The 15,669-nt window shown below is 50.0% G+C and overlaps 1 protein-coding gene across 1 annotated transcript in view; it reads right to left on the bottom strand.

Moving 5' to 3' along the window:
• Positions 1-15,669, bottom strand: part of GNAO1 (guanine nucleotide binding protein (G protein), alpha activating activity polypeptide O) — a gene marked incomplete at its 5' end in the record, with an annotated part of 80,644 nt that overhangs the window by 9,908 nt on the left and 55,067 nt on the right. The window contains 2 exons of the mRNA XM_010161212.1: positions 1,339-1,468; positions 2,152-2,280. Coding sequence (XP_010159514.1) covers positions 1,339-1,468; positions 2,152-2,280 — 259 coding nt within the window. The remainder of the gene's footprint in view (positions 1-1,338; positions 1,469-2,151; positions 2,281-15,669) is intronic.

The following is a 15,669-nucleotide window of genomic DNA, read 5'->3' as shown; positions in this document are numbered from 1 at the left end:
CTTCCCGGACGCAAGAGCAAAGTCGGAGCTGCACATATCCCTGTTTCTGCAGCATTTTCCTTTATATCCTGGCTGTGTTTCCCCTACCCAGCTGCAGAGCTCTATGGCATTAAGCTAACGCCTGGGTTTTTCACATCACGTCAGGAGATTTTGGTTCCTTCCCAGTAAATCCTACAGGACTGAGCATCCTTGAGCATCAGGGCCAGGGTCAGAGGGATGTGGCAACTCAGGATTATAAAGAGGTGAGAGGGTGTAGGGCACATAGTCTGGAAGGCACATAGTTGTGATGTTAATACCACCCTGAATTCTGGCATCAATGTGACCCAACCATCCGAGCGACTTCATCACTTTGCTCCAGCTCATAAACCTGGCTCAAAGAGACTAGAAACCACAGCCAACCCCCCAAGTATTTTTGGGAAGAGACAATTGATAACTAATAGCAACTATTCCTTCAATTCATTCTTCATCAACAGCTTTCTGCAAGCCAGACATCTTTACCAGCAGGAGAATAAAGACCCTCAGAGACAGAGCTGGCAGGAGCGAGTCCCCCATGCTGCCGCAGGCTAGGCACAGATTAAATCATTACCAAAGTTTGAGTACGGCCTCTGATTCATTTTCGTTAGACAAATGCAACTGGGTACCCACCGCAGTCACCGTTAGTCCCCAAAGCATGCATCCCCATCACACCGAATGAAAGCCCAGAATACAGTAATGACTCTTCTGGCACCCTTTCTGTGTATTTAATTCACTTGTATTAATTGCACTCTAATACCAGGGAGCACACAGCTCTTCGCTAGCTTTATTTCCAGATGGTATTTTGAGCCTAATGTCACAGTGGGAAGTCATAAAAGCTCTCCTAGAGCAAATTACCTGAGGAATCAAACAGTTCCAGTCTCACTCAGGAAAATGAATTTCTGTAGCCTGAAAAAATAGGTTATACTTCTGGCCCAAGCCTGCCTCGGGCACGCACGGCCCTCCCACATCTCGGCCCCACAGCAGGACTGCTTCCTTGCACTTGTTTCAAAAGCCCACCTAGCTATGTCTCCTCTTTCTGGATATAGGGTCCCGATAACACATTCTGAAAACACACAGATTATCTAGAAATAAAACACTGCAACTTTACCGGCGCAAAGCAGCGTTACCTGGGCATGCAGGACTTGGTTTTGAAGAGTGTGGAGAAGGACAAATCTCCCCAGGATTTCAGAGTCAAGGAGGAGTGACTGACAAAAGCACATTATTGTAGCACCCCAGGGAGCATTCCATGATCTCCAAGCAGTTCCTGGCTACGCAGTATCCCATAAAGAAGTGTTGGGGCCTCCAAGACCCGATTAGACTCACCGTGGTTTCGTCTTCATGGAGCACCTGGTCGTAGCCACTCAGCGCGACGCAGAAAATGATTGCTGTGACATCCTCAAAGCAGTGAATCCACTTCTTGCGTTCTGACCGCTGGCCCCCGACATCAAAGAGCCTACGGACAGGAGACCATCAGCACTCGTTCTTTGATATGAGGAAACTTTAGCTGTCCTGGCATTTTCTGACCATATGGTCCCTGCAAGGCTCCAAACACAAAGCAACAGGTCTTTACCTGCTGGCTGGGTCTTCTCCAGAGCCTGGAGCTGAGGAGGAGCAGTTACAGCTAGGGATGTGGGGAATTGTGGAAGAACCTCAGGTCCCAAAGGGTCTGCGGAGGTAGAGACCACGCGCTCTTGAATTTTATATGCTCTAATGAGACTGTGTGCAGCTTTCTGTCTTCATGCCCTCTTCTCTCGAATGGCTGGCACCATGAGGGTCAATATGCAGCATTACCCACATGTGATAGACCCATTTTAGAGAAAAGATTTGGCAAAATATTTTTTACATTGGTGAGGCTTGATCAGACCTGGGGCCAACCAGACCTGGGGCCAACTCTCCCAACAAAGAGGGTTCATTTGGGTTAGAAGAAGGTACTATGTTTCTCAAAGGCAGTGATTTTCAAGACGAGATTGCCAAGCACTGCATATTATTGACCCCCAGGAACACCGTGTCCTCAGTAGTGGGAGCCACCTGTGTATCACCCAGCGATTTAACAATTTCTCCTTTGGGAGCTATGGGGAACACCTGTGACAAATAGGTGCCCTGAAAATTTACCGGTACATGCTGATTTTGACTAACCTGAAGTGAAGGTTTTTGAATGTGAAGTGGGTTTCTACGATGCCAGTTGTTTTGACCCTGGTTCGGAGGATATCCTGCTCCGTGGGCTGGTAGTCTGCAGCTCCGATCCGATCTAAGCTGTCTAGGTAGCTAAGAGAAGAAGGGAAAAGAAAAAGCAAACAGATAAGAATAAGACACACATTAATCTTTGTCAATCTCAGATGAATCCTTCAGCTTCCTATTAATCTTTTTCAATCTCATTTTTTGTGGCTGAATGTACTGTAGTTGAAGGGAAAAAAAAATCCTATTCTGGGGAAAAAGAAATGTTAACAAACCTCCCTAACCTAAGCGTAACATCTGATAGTGAACTGAAAGCAGGAAATTAAGTGTGCATGTGTTGTGAGCCCTGATTGCAATCTGTGAAAACACACAGTTTTAATATTACTTGCTATTTTTATTCCCTGAGGGATGAAGGTCCCAATCGGTCCATTGTGCTGGATGCTGTACACACACACGCTTTTCTGCAAGGGTTTATTCAAAACGGCACAGCCTCTTCAGATAAGAGGCTGGAGCCTACAGTTTCTCACTCCCAGAACAGGCAGGTCGAGTCACCTTTGGGAGATGCCTCTCTCTCTGCTAGGAAGGGAGGGAGAGGGGGCAGCTTGCTCTGACCAGATGCCTTGCCTTCGGTCAGCTCGAATTAAGGGAGATGAATCTGCCCGAGCGAGTCACTGCTGCTGTCTGAAACCCAGCACCGGGCTGTGACTGCGGGAGAAGCAGCGCTGGGACAAAACCCCGGGGCTCGCTTAGGTGGTGGTAATCTGGGAATATAAATTGGGTTTTTCTGGGGGGTAGGGGGGAGATTTAGCTTCCTAAAACACATGGGTAATTTTGAAACATTTACCCTTATTCTGCTCTAGGCTTAAAATCTCTGAACACAGTCAATGCCTCCTTAGGCTGACACTTTGGGGAGGAAGTCCAGTGTTCCGGTGTGAAAGGTTTCTGCAGGGGAACCCAACAGCTGCCCACGTAAAACCACGGTCCATTTTTTCATTCACATTCAAGACAATTTTTCAAAACACCTCAGCCCAACGAAATATAATTTCTAAAGAAGGCAGGAATTTGGATTACAACGTAATGTGAATTCTAAACACAGAGCTGCATCACCCAGTAAAGTCTTTCTCACCCCCACTGAGCCGCATGCAGACACTCCAGTTCCACTTAAGGAGGGTCTGACGTGCATTATAGGGCACAAATGCCCACCTCGAGCCCCAGGAGCACCAATCCAATGTGCACGAGGTGCTTTCAATACTCCCTGACTATAGCAGAGCAGGTCTGTGCATGAGCAGTGGCCTTGCGCTTCGGTCTCGGTGCTTCTGGCAGCCCGGGGCAGGAGGTGACCCGCGGGGACAGGAGGGGGGGACACCCATTCAGGCGTCAGCCAGGGGAGGGCAGCTTTGCCCAGTGCAGCTCGCAGAGCATGAAGGGTAGGGAGAGGTGTGCAGTTGTAGGGAAGGAAGACATGGTTGTCTCTGAGTTTGCTGGTGCGTGCAGGCAGGTGTGAGCTGGAACCACGCATGGAAGAGAGTCATGATGTCCAAGCCTGACTTTCTGTTCAGCCAAATGTGATTTTCTTTACCGTAGCATGTGGGTTTAGCCCTGATGAGCAGCCCAATCACACTGCCTTGCTAGCGAGCACGCTTCCTTGCCAAAGCAAGGCCTGAACACGATGCCCTGTCCTGCTGCTGGAGATGTTTCCCTGCTGTCCCAGAGTTCAGGGAAAGGCTTTCCATTCGTGTCCTGGAGCAGTGCTCTGAGCCAGGGCTCCAGGGCAGGATGTGCTGGGACCATGCACTCCACCACCTGGGAAAACTCATTGCCAACAGCTTCCTTGCCTTCCCGGCCAGCCTGGAAAGACAGACAACCCAACTCACGCTAAGGTGAAAAACAAACCTCCTCGCCCTGCTCACATCACGTATTTCGGCTACCCATCCTATTTATCATCCAGTTTTGCTGAAGAATTGCAAGAATCACGTCAGACAGAGAAAAGTATATAAGCTAAGCAGGCTTATTTTTGTTGTGCCCTTTTTCAAGCATTTAAAGCCATTGTGGTTTTGTGACAGATGCTCCCTTAATAGCCTTATGATGGGCCCTGGATGGATGAATGGGGCTTCATTTGAAATCAGATCCTCCGCTGTGACGGCTGAAGCTGCGATCACTCATCTATTCACAACTGGTGTCAACTCCTGTTATTTAAGAGACAGCTGCATTTCTTCACATGTCCCCGCAGACCGAGACAGCTCTGCAGAGCCGTTAGTCAGAGACCCAGGCTCCCCTCTGTCATAAGGAACAAAATACCTCAAGGGGATGGTAAAAAGTGGAGCTGTAAGAGAGGGACAGTTTTTCTTTTCCTCTTGCAGCTCTCGGCAGTACCTGGAAGACCTTTACCACTTCTTCCATCTTCATTTTCCATATTTTCCTATGATTCAGCTCTCTTCAATTTAATGTTCCCTATTAATTATTATTGCCTTTGTGACCCTCCTTTAATGCCAGGAGGGCAGCAAATGAAGAAAGCTACTGCAAACTGGCCAAAGGACTCGTCCTCGCAGCAGGAGAGTGACCGAGGAGCTCGTTACTGTAGTTACTGCCTTCAACCTGCCATGATTTGCTTGTGAACAGCAGCATCCTTTAAACACCAGGCCGTGTGCCGAGACTTCAGGAGGTCCTCGCTCTTGCTACAGGTGTGTACAGCCTATGGCACTTCCACGCAGCACTCTCCTAGGCTGCCTGACAGCGAACTAGCTGTGGATTTGATTTGTCCTGCCTACCAGCTGGCTGTGAGGCTTGGAAAGCTTCTCCTCCCTTCGCGTCTTTGACCATGGAGGTGATGCAGCCCCATATGCCTGGCTCCACTCGCATTACTCTGGGGAACAGGAGGTTCAGGGAGCCGATGCAGCCTGCCAGCCTCTCGAGGGAATAGGATGATAGCAATAGAGGGAGGAGAGCCAAGCAGGATCCAACCCACCACCCTCTCCTCCATGACAACATCCAGCTTCCAATCCCATTTGGGATATCTCCACAGGAACCTTGGTTGGGAGGTCTCTGGCATCTGTCTGCATGAGGGCACTGCTTCCCAGTGCTTAACTGGTGCTGTGATGAAGGAATACTCAATATCCCCAATACTCAGCCTGCCCCAACTTTGGGTAAGCTGAGCTCCATTGAGATTGGTGCCCCAGGGTCACTCCCAAACTAATGCACCCAGCCTGGCTGCTGGGCATCCCAGCTCTGATACCTGCCTGCCAACACAGCCTTTTCCATATTAAGTCCCCTTTTCACCTCTTTCCTCATTTCTAGTATTTTCCATCATACTCCGTGTTTCTCAATGCCCTAGATTATTTCAGTTGCCTGGGTCTGCTTTTCATCTGTTCCTGGTAGTCTCGATGAAGGTAGCCATCAATTTATCCAAAGGTATACAACATTTTTAGTGCTGGTTTTGAGGCTGCATTCCAAAACTGTTTACTCCTCTGGCTGCTCTCCTCTGGAATTTCTTCCGTCTCGGGGTGCAGAAGACTTTTTCCCCTGGAATTGGTGGCAGCTGAGCCGGGCCCCGTCGGCAGGCTGCACTCCATAAAGCTCAGCTAGAGGAGTTTGCTGCAGCCCGGCTGCCATGCTAACATCCAGCTGTGGGAATGGGAAGCTCAGGCAGGCTGCTGTTTGGATGCTGAGCTGATTTTAGCTGCTTCTTGTTTCCCTTGGCTCCTGCTCGAGGCATCTCTGAGGCTTCCCTGGAGCGCTGGTGCTCCCTGCCCATGCTGCTGGGAAGGACCTGCTGAGCTGCTGTGTGCAAGCCTGAGCTGGTGGAGGATGGGATGTGCTGGGGGTGCCAGCTCTTTGGGAAACCCAAGTGAGGACAAGCTCCACATGGTGCTGGATGACAGCACCCCTGATACGCCCTCTGAACCTCAAATCTAAAGGCTAACTGTTGCTGGTGATAATTAGTTGTTACAGCCAACAGGCTCGGTGACATATAATCCCCTCAGAAGCTGACATCTGTTTAACCAGCAGAAAGAAGAGCACTTTGGAGGCCATGGAGTGAGGACTCGACTCTCCCCCTTCTGTGTCATCTTCATTTCATGGTGCTGGCATCAGAGCTCCTTCCACTTCCCAGCTCCAGGGGTTTGCATGCTGGAGTGGAAGCGTATCTGAACCGACACATCAGCTCTTATTTGGAGCCTGCCTTGCCCAGAGCTTGCAGGGGTTAACAAAAGCTGCAGAAAGGTTAGAAGGTTTTTGAGTACATGAATAACCCTCCAGCATTTATACTCCTGAGCCAAGCAGCTCCATTACTGCTTCTATCTTTTATCTTAAATGCTTTGTTTTGAAGCAGATTGCAAGTTTCCAAGTCACTCGTTTTATCAGGCTCAGGGAGGTGAAGACCAACTGCATTACACTGCTAAAAGCAAAACGCACAAGAGATGGCATTTCCCAAATACAGGGAGAGGAGCTCATCGAACTGAAGCTATGAAAGGCAGACGCTCTGTAAGGAGCAGCTGATATTGAATATCTTCACACAGTAATATCGAAAACAGGGAGTAAATACAGTTCCTTGTGCCTTTAATTGCTGTTTCCAACAGCATGTGGTAGCAGCACCGTTGATGCTGGAGACACTGCAAGCAGAAAGGCCTGTTGTCCAAGTTATCCCATGGGAACGGTCCAGTGGCAGCAGCCTACGTGCGGTGCGTGGACAGGGACCTCTCCCCAGGCACTCTGCCACCACAGGAACCTTCTCTCAGGGTTGCACTGCCTGTGCCAAGGGCTCCGCTGGCTGCCTTCTTGGATGAAGAAGTGCACTTACTGTGGTTGGAGCTGGATAGCTGTGGCACAGCTTAACACAGATGTACATTCACAGCTCTTGAGGTTAATGGCAATAAAACGGTTAAACGTCTGTTGGGTTCCTCTTGCCTCAAAGGTGACATCTTGGCAGTTTTTTGCAGGCAGCATCCAGCTCGCACTGCGCACACCCGAGGTGCTCAGGCTGGGCTCACGTCCTCGGTGCTGGAGAAGCAGCAGCCACAGCATGGGTTTTGGTCTGGGGTGGGATGGAGTGGAGCTTCAGGAGAGCAAGCCTGGAGACAGCAGCATATTCCCAGCTGCTCCTGCGTCCTGCCCATCCTGGCCTCTGTCCACATCTCCTCCTGTGCGTGGGATACCCCAGCCTCGTTTGGTTGCCTTGCCCTATATTTGAATGAAAAAGCAGATCCTCATTTGTCAACAGACGCAGCTGAGTCACTGCTGGGTTATTTTCTACTCAGAGGCACTCCAGGGTCAGCTCCGACATCGTGTCCTGGCAAATGCCGGGTTTTTAATCAAGGTTGTCATGAGCAGGAGTCATCTCATCTAACTCCAGATGCTTATGTGAAGCATCTGCACCCAAGCGCTCCTTCCTAGGTCATGGATGGAACTGGGCCTTTCTAACGTCTGTTACCTGCACCGCACCTCAGCTTGTACCCTACCTTCTTCCTTTCTTTCACTGACGAACAAAGAGCTCGATGTATATTTAGCATTAAACCCATTAAATATTTTGGGGCTGTCGAGTAAGGATGCAGAGGATAAGCACTGGGCTTAGGGAGCATCAGTAGTGGCTCTACAGCAGCACAGTAAACTCCTGTAGTATCTTCCACCAGAAGAGAAAAGCCATGTGGGCGCTGCTTCCAGAAGGCGTCATACAGCTCGGAACGGCGACCTGGGTAGCGAACACCCAGAGGCTGTGGCATGGCAGCGGTTTTCCCGCAGATGCCATGCCCAGCTGTAGCTGCTGTATTATTTTAGGGGAAGGGAGAAGAAGCCCCCAGCCCACTCTGAGCGCAGAACTCACAGCGGTGATGCAACACGTGTCTTAAATAATCATCAGTTATGAAAGTGTTGACAGGTAGCCAAGCAGTGGCATTGTGTCCCTTTGGGAATCCATGCCCCCTAAGGACCATGACGCGCACATGCAAGTGCAGAGCCCCTTGCTCTTGGCCTTTAGGAAATGTATTTTGTGTTTCCATCTGCGTTCTCTCCATTGGCCGGTCCTGCCACGATGGGAATCACATGAATTACACGGCAGGCTATCCTGCCGCTGCTCCCGATGATAAATCTCATCTCATGCCCAACCAGATGAGATACTGGCATGGACACTCCCCAGCTTCCCTCCCCTAAATCCAACAGCAACAAGCCCCTTCTGGTGCCTGCTTCTTGCAGGCTGCTAACAGCCAGTGATGGTCACCAGGCCCAGAGATTTTTGGGGTTTCAGAGCTGAACTATACTGGAAGCCCTGGGCTTTCATTACTATCCCTTGGGAAATGAAGAGAATGGTGCCTGCTATTAAAGTGTGCTGCCAAATCTTGACAGAAGGGATGCTACCTTGCGACGCCTTTTTTTGCCCTGCATTGAAGCAGGGCTGTACAGGGCATGTACATCAAGATCAACTTGACAAGTTGATATTAATAGTAATAATAGGCAGGAGGAATGAACAAAAGCAGGTTGGAGTTTAGCTGTCCTAGTTAGACTTGCAGTTTTCCAAGGCACGACTGGATCCAGAATAATTTTTAGCCTCACGTGGATGGATGAGCAGAGTCGCTAAATAGCAACCGTATAACAAAGGTACTTTGGGACATAAAGGGTCTCCAGGCATAAGCTGCTGCCTGGCTTTGCTCCCGGGTAGTGGGTTGGGCAGCAATGTATCAGAATAAAAGGACCCTGTGGTACAGTCTGAGTTTGTGATCTCCCCTCTCTGGCTGGGGGAGAGGTGAGCTTTGGGGGAAAAGCCCACACTAACAACCTATTCGAAAATGGTTTTGGAGTGGCCCTGGCAAAGCAGGTGTGGGCTCACCTTTCTGCAATGAAATTTGAAAATGGGATGGTATGTCAGAGGGGATGATAAAGATTTTGTTAACATATTGGAGCCCTTACAAAAGAGAAAAGCAATGTGTCCAGATCAGATCAATGACCCACGTAGCTTCACAGGGCAACTGTGCAGGAGTCAGTTAGTTCTCCCATCCTCCAATACTTCATATGGATAGTAGAGTTTCAGAGAGGGGTGATATCTACGTATTTATTACCCCTCAATGATTCTCCTTCCAGAAATATGTCTAGGTGCTTTTTGAAGCAATGTAAACTTCCAACAGCCACATCTGCAGCAAGGAATTTCCAAGTTCAGCTACCCCATCTGTGACAAACTGCCTCTCTCTGGTTTTTAAACTGCCACACTGGAGTTTAACTTTGGTAATCCCTGCATGGGAACAGCTGTCCTCTCCCTCCTCCCTATTCCCCACTTGTTTCTCTGTAGACATCTCCATAGATCTCTGCACATTCCCTGTGGAACATCTCTGCTCAGCTCCTGAGACATTCCTGCATGGAAGCTCTTAGGAGCCTTTCCTCACACCAGGAAGGGGTTTTGCTCATCTCGTGGATGCTACCCGAGATGGGGAAAGGAGGGAGCCACAACTGCCTTGTTCTAGATGTTTGCTTTACAGCCACTGAATAGGGCACCGCTTGGAGAAGCAGCCAGTTCGCGCCAGCTCCCTTGGAGCTGCTGTGCAGGCAGAGCTGGTGAATACAGTTTTCTAGCGGTGGCGCAACCCCTTTTAGAAGTGTCTCATCTGGGCAGCAACACTGTTTATATAAAGCTTCTGCGATTCAAATCCTTTAGCGCAGAGCCACTGACCGCAGGGCCCCCTCGCCTTTGTTTTCATAAGCAAAAGATTTTCACGGGGGCTGGCTGGATCTTCCCAGCGACGTGAATCCAGACCTGCTGGGATGGTGCATGACTCAGGCTGGGCACAGCGTTCTCTCCCAGTGGCCCTGCATATAGGTGCCCTCCGCACACCCGGGCAGATGCTGGTGCCCAGCGAGCTTTGGCCGAAGCATGGAACCCTCAGCAGCTCCAGCCTGGCTCTTGCTCCACGTAAGCCGCTGCTGCCTTCTGATGGCCAGCTCGGAGGGACAGTAGCTGAGCTGGAGCGGGGATGAGGTGTGGTGGTACTCAGCAGCCAGGAAGTGAGCAGGATCTATGCCTAAACCTTTACTCGGGATCTATGCCTAAACCTTTACGCAACAGAGCAAGTGGGTTTGATGTGGGTTTTTTTTTTTGGCTCCAGGGCTGCTGTGACAAACCTGCTGACAGTGAAGCTGATGGTTTTCTATACTGTAAAAAAAAAAAAAAAAGAGAAGAAAAGAAAAGGAGAGGCTAAAAATAAGTGGTGGGGAGTTTGGGATAACGAAGGGCTTGTTCTGGGAAGGAGCCCTGATGAGAGGACACATTCCCCGCACGGCAGTGGGGCTGCTGGCACATCCATGCGCGGCACTGGCTCACCGCACAGCACCCACCGCTCAGCCCGAAGAGGGAAGAGACCTCAACAAGCCCATACGCCGTGGCTGAGTCCCCCCTGAGCACACTGACAAAGATGCGAAGGCTCGCTCGCCTGGCTCTCCCTACATCGCACAGCGGCTGATGCGGTTTGGCCCCACGGCGATCTCATCAGCTAATTACTCCAACCCTGGAAACCAGATGGCTGTGACCGCAGACAAAACCAGCCCCATGGATTTTAACCTTTGGGTCAGCCACCAGCCAGGGAGATTCATCAGAACGTGCACAAAGGACCAGGACATCTATCCACACACTTGTGGTAGTAGGGGAAGTAGCTTTAACATCTCCATTTCTAAGGTGGGAGGAAAAAAATAGATACAGCTGCAGTGTTTTCAGAGTGCGAGGTGTCTGTCTGCGGCAGGGATAGTGCTGGTGAGGGATTTAGATCTAATGCTACGAAGGAAAGCATTAGTTAATGAGATCTGCGCTCTTGTATCAAGTAGATAGAGGATGCCCATAGCTGGATGACGGTGCAATTACGAAAAGTGAGGTGGGTCTGCTGGGAGCTGACTTCAATTAGAGGCCTCATTTATGCACTCACCGTGCTGAGGAAGATGGGTTGCTGGTGATGGAGTGGGAATCATGTTTCTGGATCTTCTTATCTGTCCATTTTCCTGACCTATTAGCAAGTTAGGGGGATTTCTGCTTTCAAATCCCATTTAAGCATCCCTGGCAGAAACTGTGGGTACAAAAACCAGATACGACCCACAGCTAGCAAAAGCAAAACCTGGAAATTTCACCCCTGGCTGCACGCTAAAAATGTCTTAGTTATCCCAGACATAGGTGGGTCTCTTGGGCGTGCAAAATCTGTGCTATGCAAATGGACTTTCTGGTCCTTCTCAGCAGCTGTCAGGCTGAGGCTCCTCTGAGTACGGCTTCGCTTGTGGTACTGCAGCATTTTGGTTTTGGTCCAGGCCGGATCCAGAAGCAGAGACACGTAAGGGAAAATTCATGGAGTTTCTTATCCCTTTAGAAAACGTTTGGCTGAATCGTTGTTAGATTTGTTTGCTGTGCATCAAAACAGCTCGACGGTTCCCACCAAGGAAGGCTACCACCTGGGCCAGGCTGGGCTAGCAAGATGTCGGCTGACCACCCGCTTTTCCTTTCTCTCTCTCTTACAGGCATGAGAGAGGTCTGTAGTTGTAGCCTCCTGTCGCCACACAGCCACCCCTGGAAGGTTAGACTCCTGCAGCCCACCTAACAGCGGCTTGGGTTGCTCCCAGGTCTCAGTGGGCTGATGCCCATGTTCAGCTGAAGATGCATCAGGGATGTGTGTGTGATAAAAGCAGCTTGGGATACTCCGTATGGGACAGCCCGACCGCAGAGCTGGTGTGGGAGATGAGCTGAAGACACCACCTCTGAGGTATTTTCCTCCACGATGGCTAGGGACAGCTACTGTCTCTGCACTGAGGTGGTGTAGAGACTCTCCCCTGTGCTCCGGGGACAGAAGCTAGGTTTGTAACGAGAAAGACAGCCTCTACTGTCTGCCCATGGACCTGCAGTGACCACGTCTCCTGGAAACGAGCTGCAGTGAGCGTGGGTGGACCAGGAATCCCTGCCTGCATGGTGGGAGAAGTCTGAACTAATCCAGGAGCACTGGACTTCCAGGGGGAGGATGGAGCTGGCCCAGAGCAGTGTTAAGTCTGGAAAACATCAGGAGTTCTACCAGACAAGGCGGACTTTATTGCCAATAAATGCTTTTGCTGTGCATCCTCCCGGCCGCAGAAGGGGAGGAGAGCATCCCGAGCAGATGGCTGGTTAGCACAAACATCGCCCTTGCCCAGCCGGCCCTTCTGTGCTCTCTGTGGCTGGAGCACCCCAGCTCTTGCTGAGCATGATCGATGTGTCCTCCCAGCCTCCCGCTGGGGCAGGGAAACTTTATCAATCACACTTGCCTTAGGAGGAGTGGAAGTATTAAGGGGATAGATGACTCGCCTGAGGACACGATGGGATGCCTGTGTGGCACCTGGAAGTCCGTTTGGGCTCCCTAAAGTGCAGTCAGAAGCTTTAACCACAAGACCTTTCCATACTGGTATTTATAACCCTTACACAGCATTCTTTCATGTTTTTAATAGGGATTTTGCCCATGTAGGGGCAGATACTGTAAGGCTGGTAGAAATTTGCTGGCCTATTAGAAGAAATATACTCCCTACATAAAGAGCAGCCTGTAAAATGGTGTTACAATTGACGATTAAATCGTAAGTTAACCCAAAAATTTGAATAGAGATAAATAAATGCTGCTTTTTTTTTTTTTTTTTGGTGAACAAAGAAGGCTGAAAATGGATGTTGTCATGTACTTTTCTGCTCCATCCACTATAATTTCATGCATTCCTATAGGGATTTTGATGAGTTCTTCAGATCAATGATGCTGCATTTAAACACAAGCTAAGCAGTAATTACAGATGCATGCAAGATTTATTCATCTGGTGGCAGCGCACCAGCTGATGGAAGGATCAGCCGTATCCAATCAATGTTTGACGCTTCTCAAAATAAAGAGCTTTTTGATTCCCACCACAAAGTGAAATAAAAATAACCCCCTGAATCCCAGGAGTGTCCCCTTATGTTCATACAGGGAAGGCTGCGGGATGGGTCTGGGTCATACCTGCACTGTTGTACATGCTAAGCCTTGCTTTTGCACACACATGTATGTTGTTCACATTGGGTCTTCACACAGGTGGCAGGGGATGCAAGGTAGCACATTTAAATAGAGGTACTGGATTTTGTCCAATTTTTCTTCAGGTTTTCCCTGTTGATGTGGGCTGTACATCCATATAGCAGCTCTCCCCTCCTGTGGAGCAAAGCTGCCTGCTCCCTGCTCTCACTGTGAGATGCCCTGACGAGCCAGGGAGCTCTGCGATGTTCTGCTGGGACTTCACGCAGGGTACCAGGGCTAGTCCTACACCCAGATTTCTCGTCAAGCTGGTGGAAAGCAGCAACACATCAAGTGGAGTCAGCAGGGGCAAAGCAAAACCCATAGCCCTCGTACAGTACTTCTGTGCTGGGGCAAGAGAAGATGAAGAGCGGGATGAATGGACTGAACCTGGCAGATCAGGAGTTTGGGCAGCTCCTTCAGACACCCAGATGACTGCCTGCACAGAAGTCAGAGAAACCCTTGGTAGGATGAACAGGTCTTGTGGGTGACCTCTCTGCACTTAGCACATTTTCTATTTACTACCAACTAGTTCAAGCAGATGCTCTGAAGTCCCCCACAGCGATCGCAGATGTCCGAATGAACACAGCAGGACTGAGCCTGCGTGCTCCCTTTCCAAAGAAGCACCACTGGTGCTGGGAAGCACAGGCAAGTGGGAAAACCTATCTAGACCTGCACTGGTAGGTGGGAGGAGGTTGCTCAGAGGTCGAGACTGGATCACAAGATGCAGCTCTTCATCGTGGGTGGGGAGAAGCTCTTGCATCCTTAAGGCTGTCCCCTGGGCAGGATATGGGTAGTTGAGCTCCTGGGTAGAAATGTGTAGCCTTTTTTCCTGAGTTTATTTGAAACTTCTGTATTTGTGTCATTCTTGGTTTATGTTTTTTTTTGTTCAGTGAGATACTCCTCTGGCAATTTCTTCATTCAAAGTTGCTGCTTCCAATATTATCTTAATTTGAGCAAAGATTTTTGTCTGGACACCGTTCCCAATTCCTACCTCCCAGCAGCTGCTAGCTAGTGTGAGCCCCTTCTTTCTCTTTCTTGTTCCTATTCCTGCCCGTTGCAGATTTGGTCTTACTGTTCAGCACACTCCCTGGCATGGTATTTCTCATGTTGGGGATTGCAAGACCGTGGAGCTGTTTAACTGAAAATGTTTAAACTGACATTAACGCTACTTGGTAGGATGTACTGGCTGGTATTTTCCTGAACAAGGATTTGGAAATGGTTCTTACGCTGTCGTCAAACCTTACGCATCACGAGCAACACTGAGGGACAGGGAAATGCTGGTTTATGCCAGTAAAAGTGCTGTCAGAGCTACAGTGACTGCTCGCCGGGTGTTTCATGGCCTGGGCTTGCAGTTTTAGAGCCCTGAATTTCTTTTCGGTGCTGGTGCCCCCAGCAAACCTGCTGCTTAGTACTGGCGTGACAACGTAGCCCAGCGGGGAAGGAGTTACAGCAAGGCAAAGTGCATCATAAATCCCCAGCAAGGCTTGGACTAACCGCCAAAACCCGAGCTGACACTTCCTTGGCGCGGCTCCACGGTGCGGTTTGTGCCTGGTTGCTTTCTCCCCTGTATCGCTTCCCTCCCCTCCTAGCAGCACAGAGAAGGTGCTGCCTAAAATCTAGCCTCAGCACCATTTCTTCTCTTTTTTTCCCAACAAATTCAACCCCAGAAGAGCCCCACAGAGGGACCTCTGTCCAGGTACCTTCTCCAGGCACTCAAGCATTTAAATGCATTAAACACATCAGAGCTGGAGACTGTATAAGCATGAGGATTTTGGCACAAGGACGGGTGTTTGCTCTCTGTACTCTAGCCTCCTCCTGCTCAGCAAACAGCACTGCCGGGAGGCTGTGCCCCCAGAGGGGAGTGGGTGTGTGCCTGTCTACAGCAGCCCACGCAAAGCTACCCAAGAGCCTGAGCACCGGCTGCCAGGTTGGGGCAGACGCATGAGGGAAATTAGGGCATTTTCTGAGGGGGGCTGGCGAAATAGGAGCTGTGGGTTTGGCTCTATGTGTTACACCAGTGGTCTGAAGGCAAGGAACAGATCTAGAGGAGGTGCAATAATAGTTTATAGCCAGTCTCGGTGTTGTTTTCACTCTGTCAATCTGTGTAAAGAGTATGCCCATGGCCAAACACCCCCAGTGCCGGGTTTCCTCCGAGATGCCCCACGTACGCACTGTACACATGGCACTGGCTGTGCCCAAACATGTGCCCATGCTGACAAGCCCCTGCCACATCCTCTACAGGAGAAAGAAACCCCGTTATTTCCCCCTTTCCCACCTATAAGGCAGTAGGAAATCAATGGCTGGGAGTTGAATATTGGCTCAGTGCTTGGCCTGGATAAGCAAGAAACAAAGCAGTGTTTGCTACAGGGCTAATTAGAGCTATTATATCAATTAGCCTGTGAAATGATCAGTGCCCGGGGCTCCACCAGGCGAATCCTGTTTTCGGCAGGGCTGTCTTCGCCGGGGGGTGGGCGCC

The sequence above is a fragment of the Eurypyga helias genome, unplaced genomic scaffold (assembly GCF_000690775.1).
Source record: "Eurypyga helias isolate BGI_N326 unplaced genomic scaffold, ASM69077v1 scaffold20991, whole genome shotgun sequence".
In the NCBI taxonomy this organism is placed as follows: Eukaryota; Metazoa; Chordata; class Aves; order Eurypygiformes; family Eurypygidae; genus Eurypyga; species Eurypyga helias.
The sequence above is the reverse complement of the archived record's forward strand: the minus strand, read 5'-3'. Positions and strand labels throughout refer to the sequence as shown.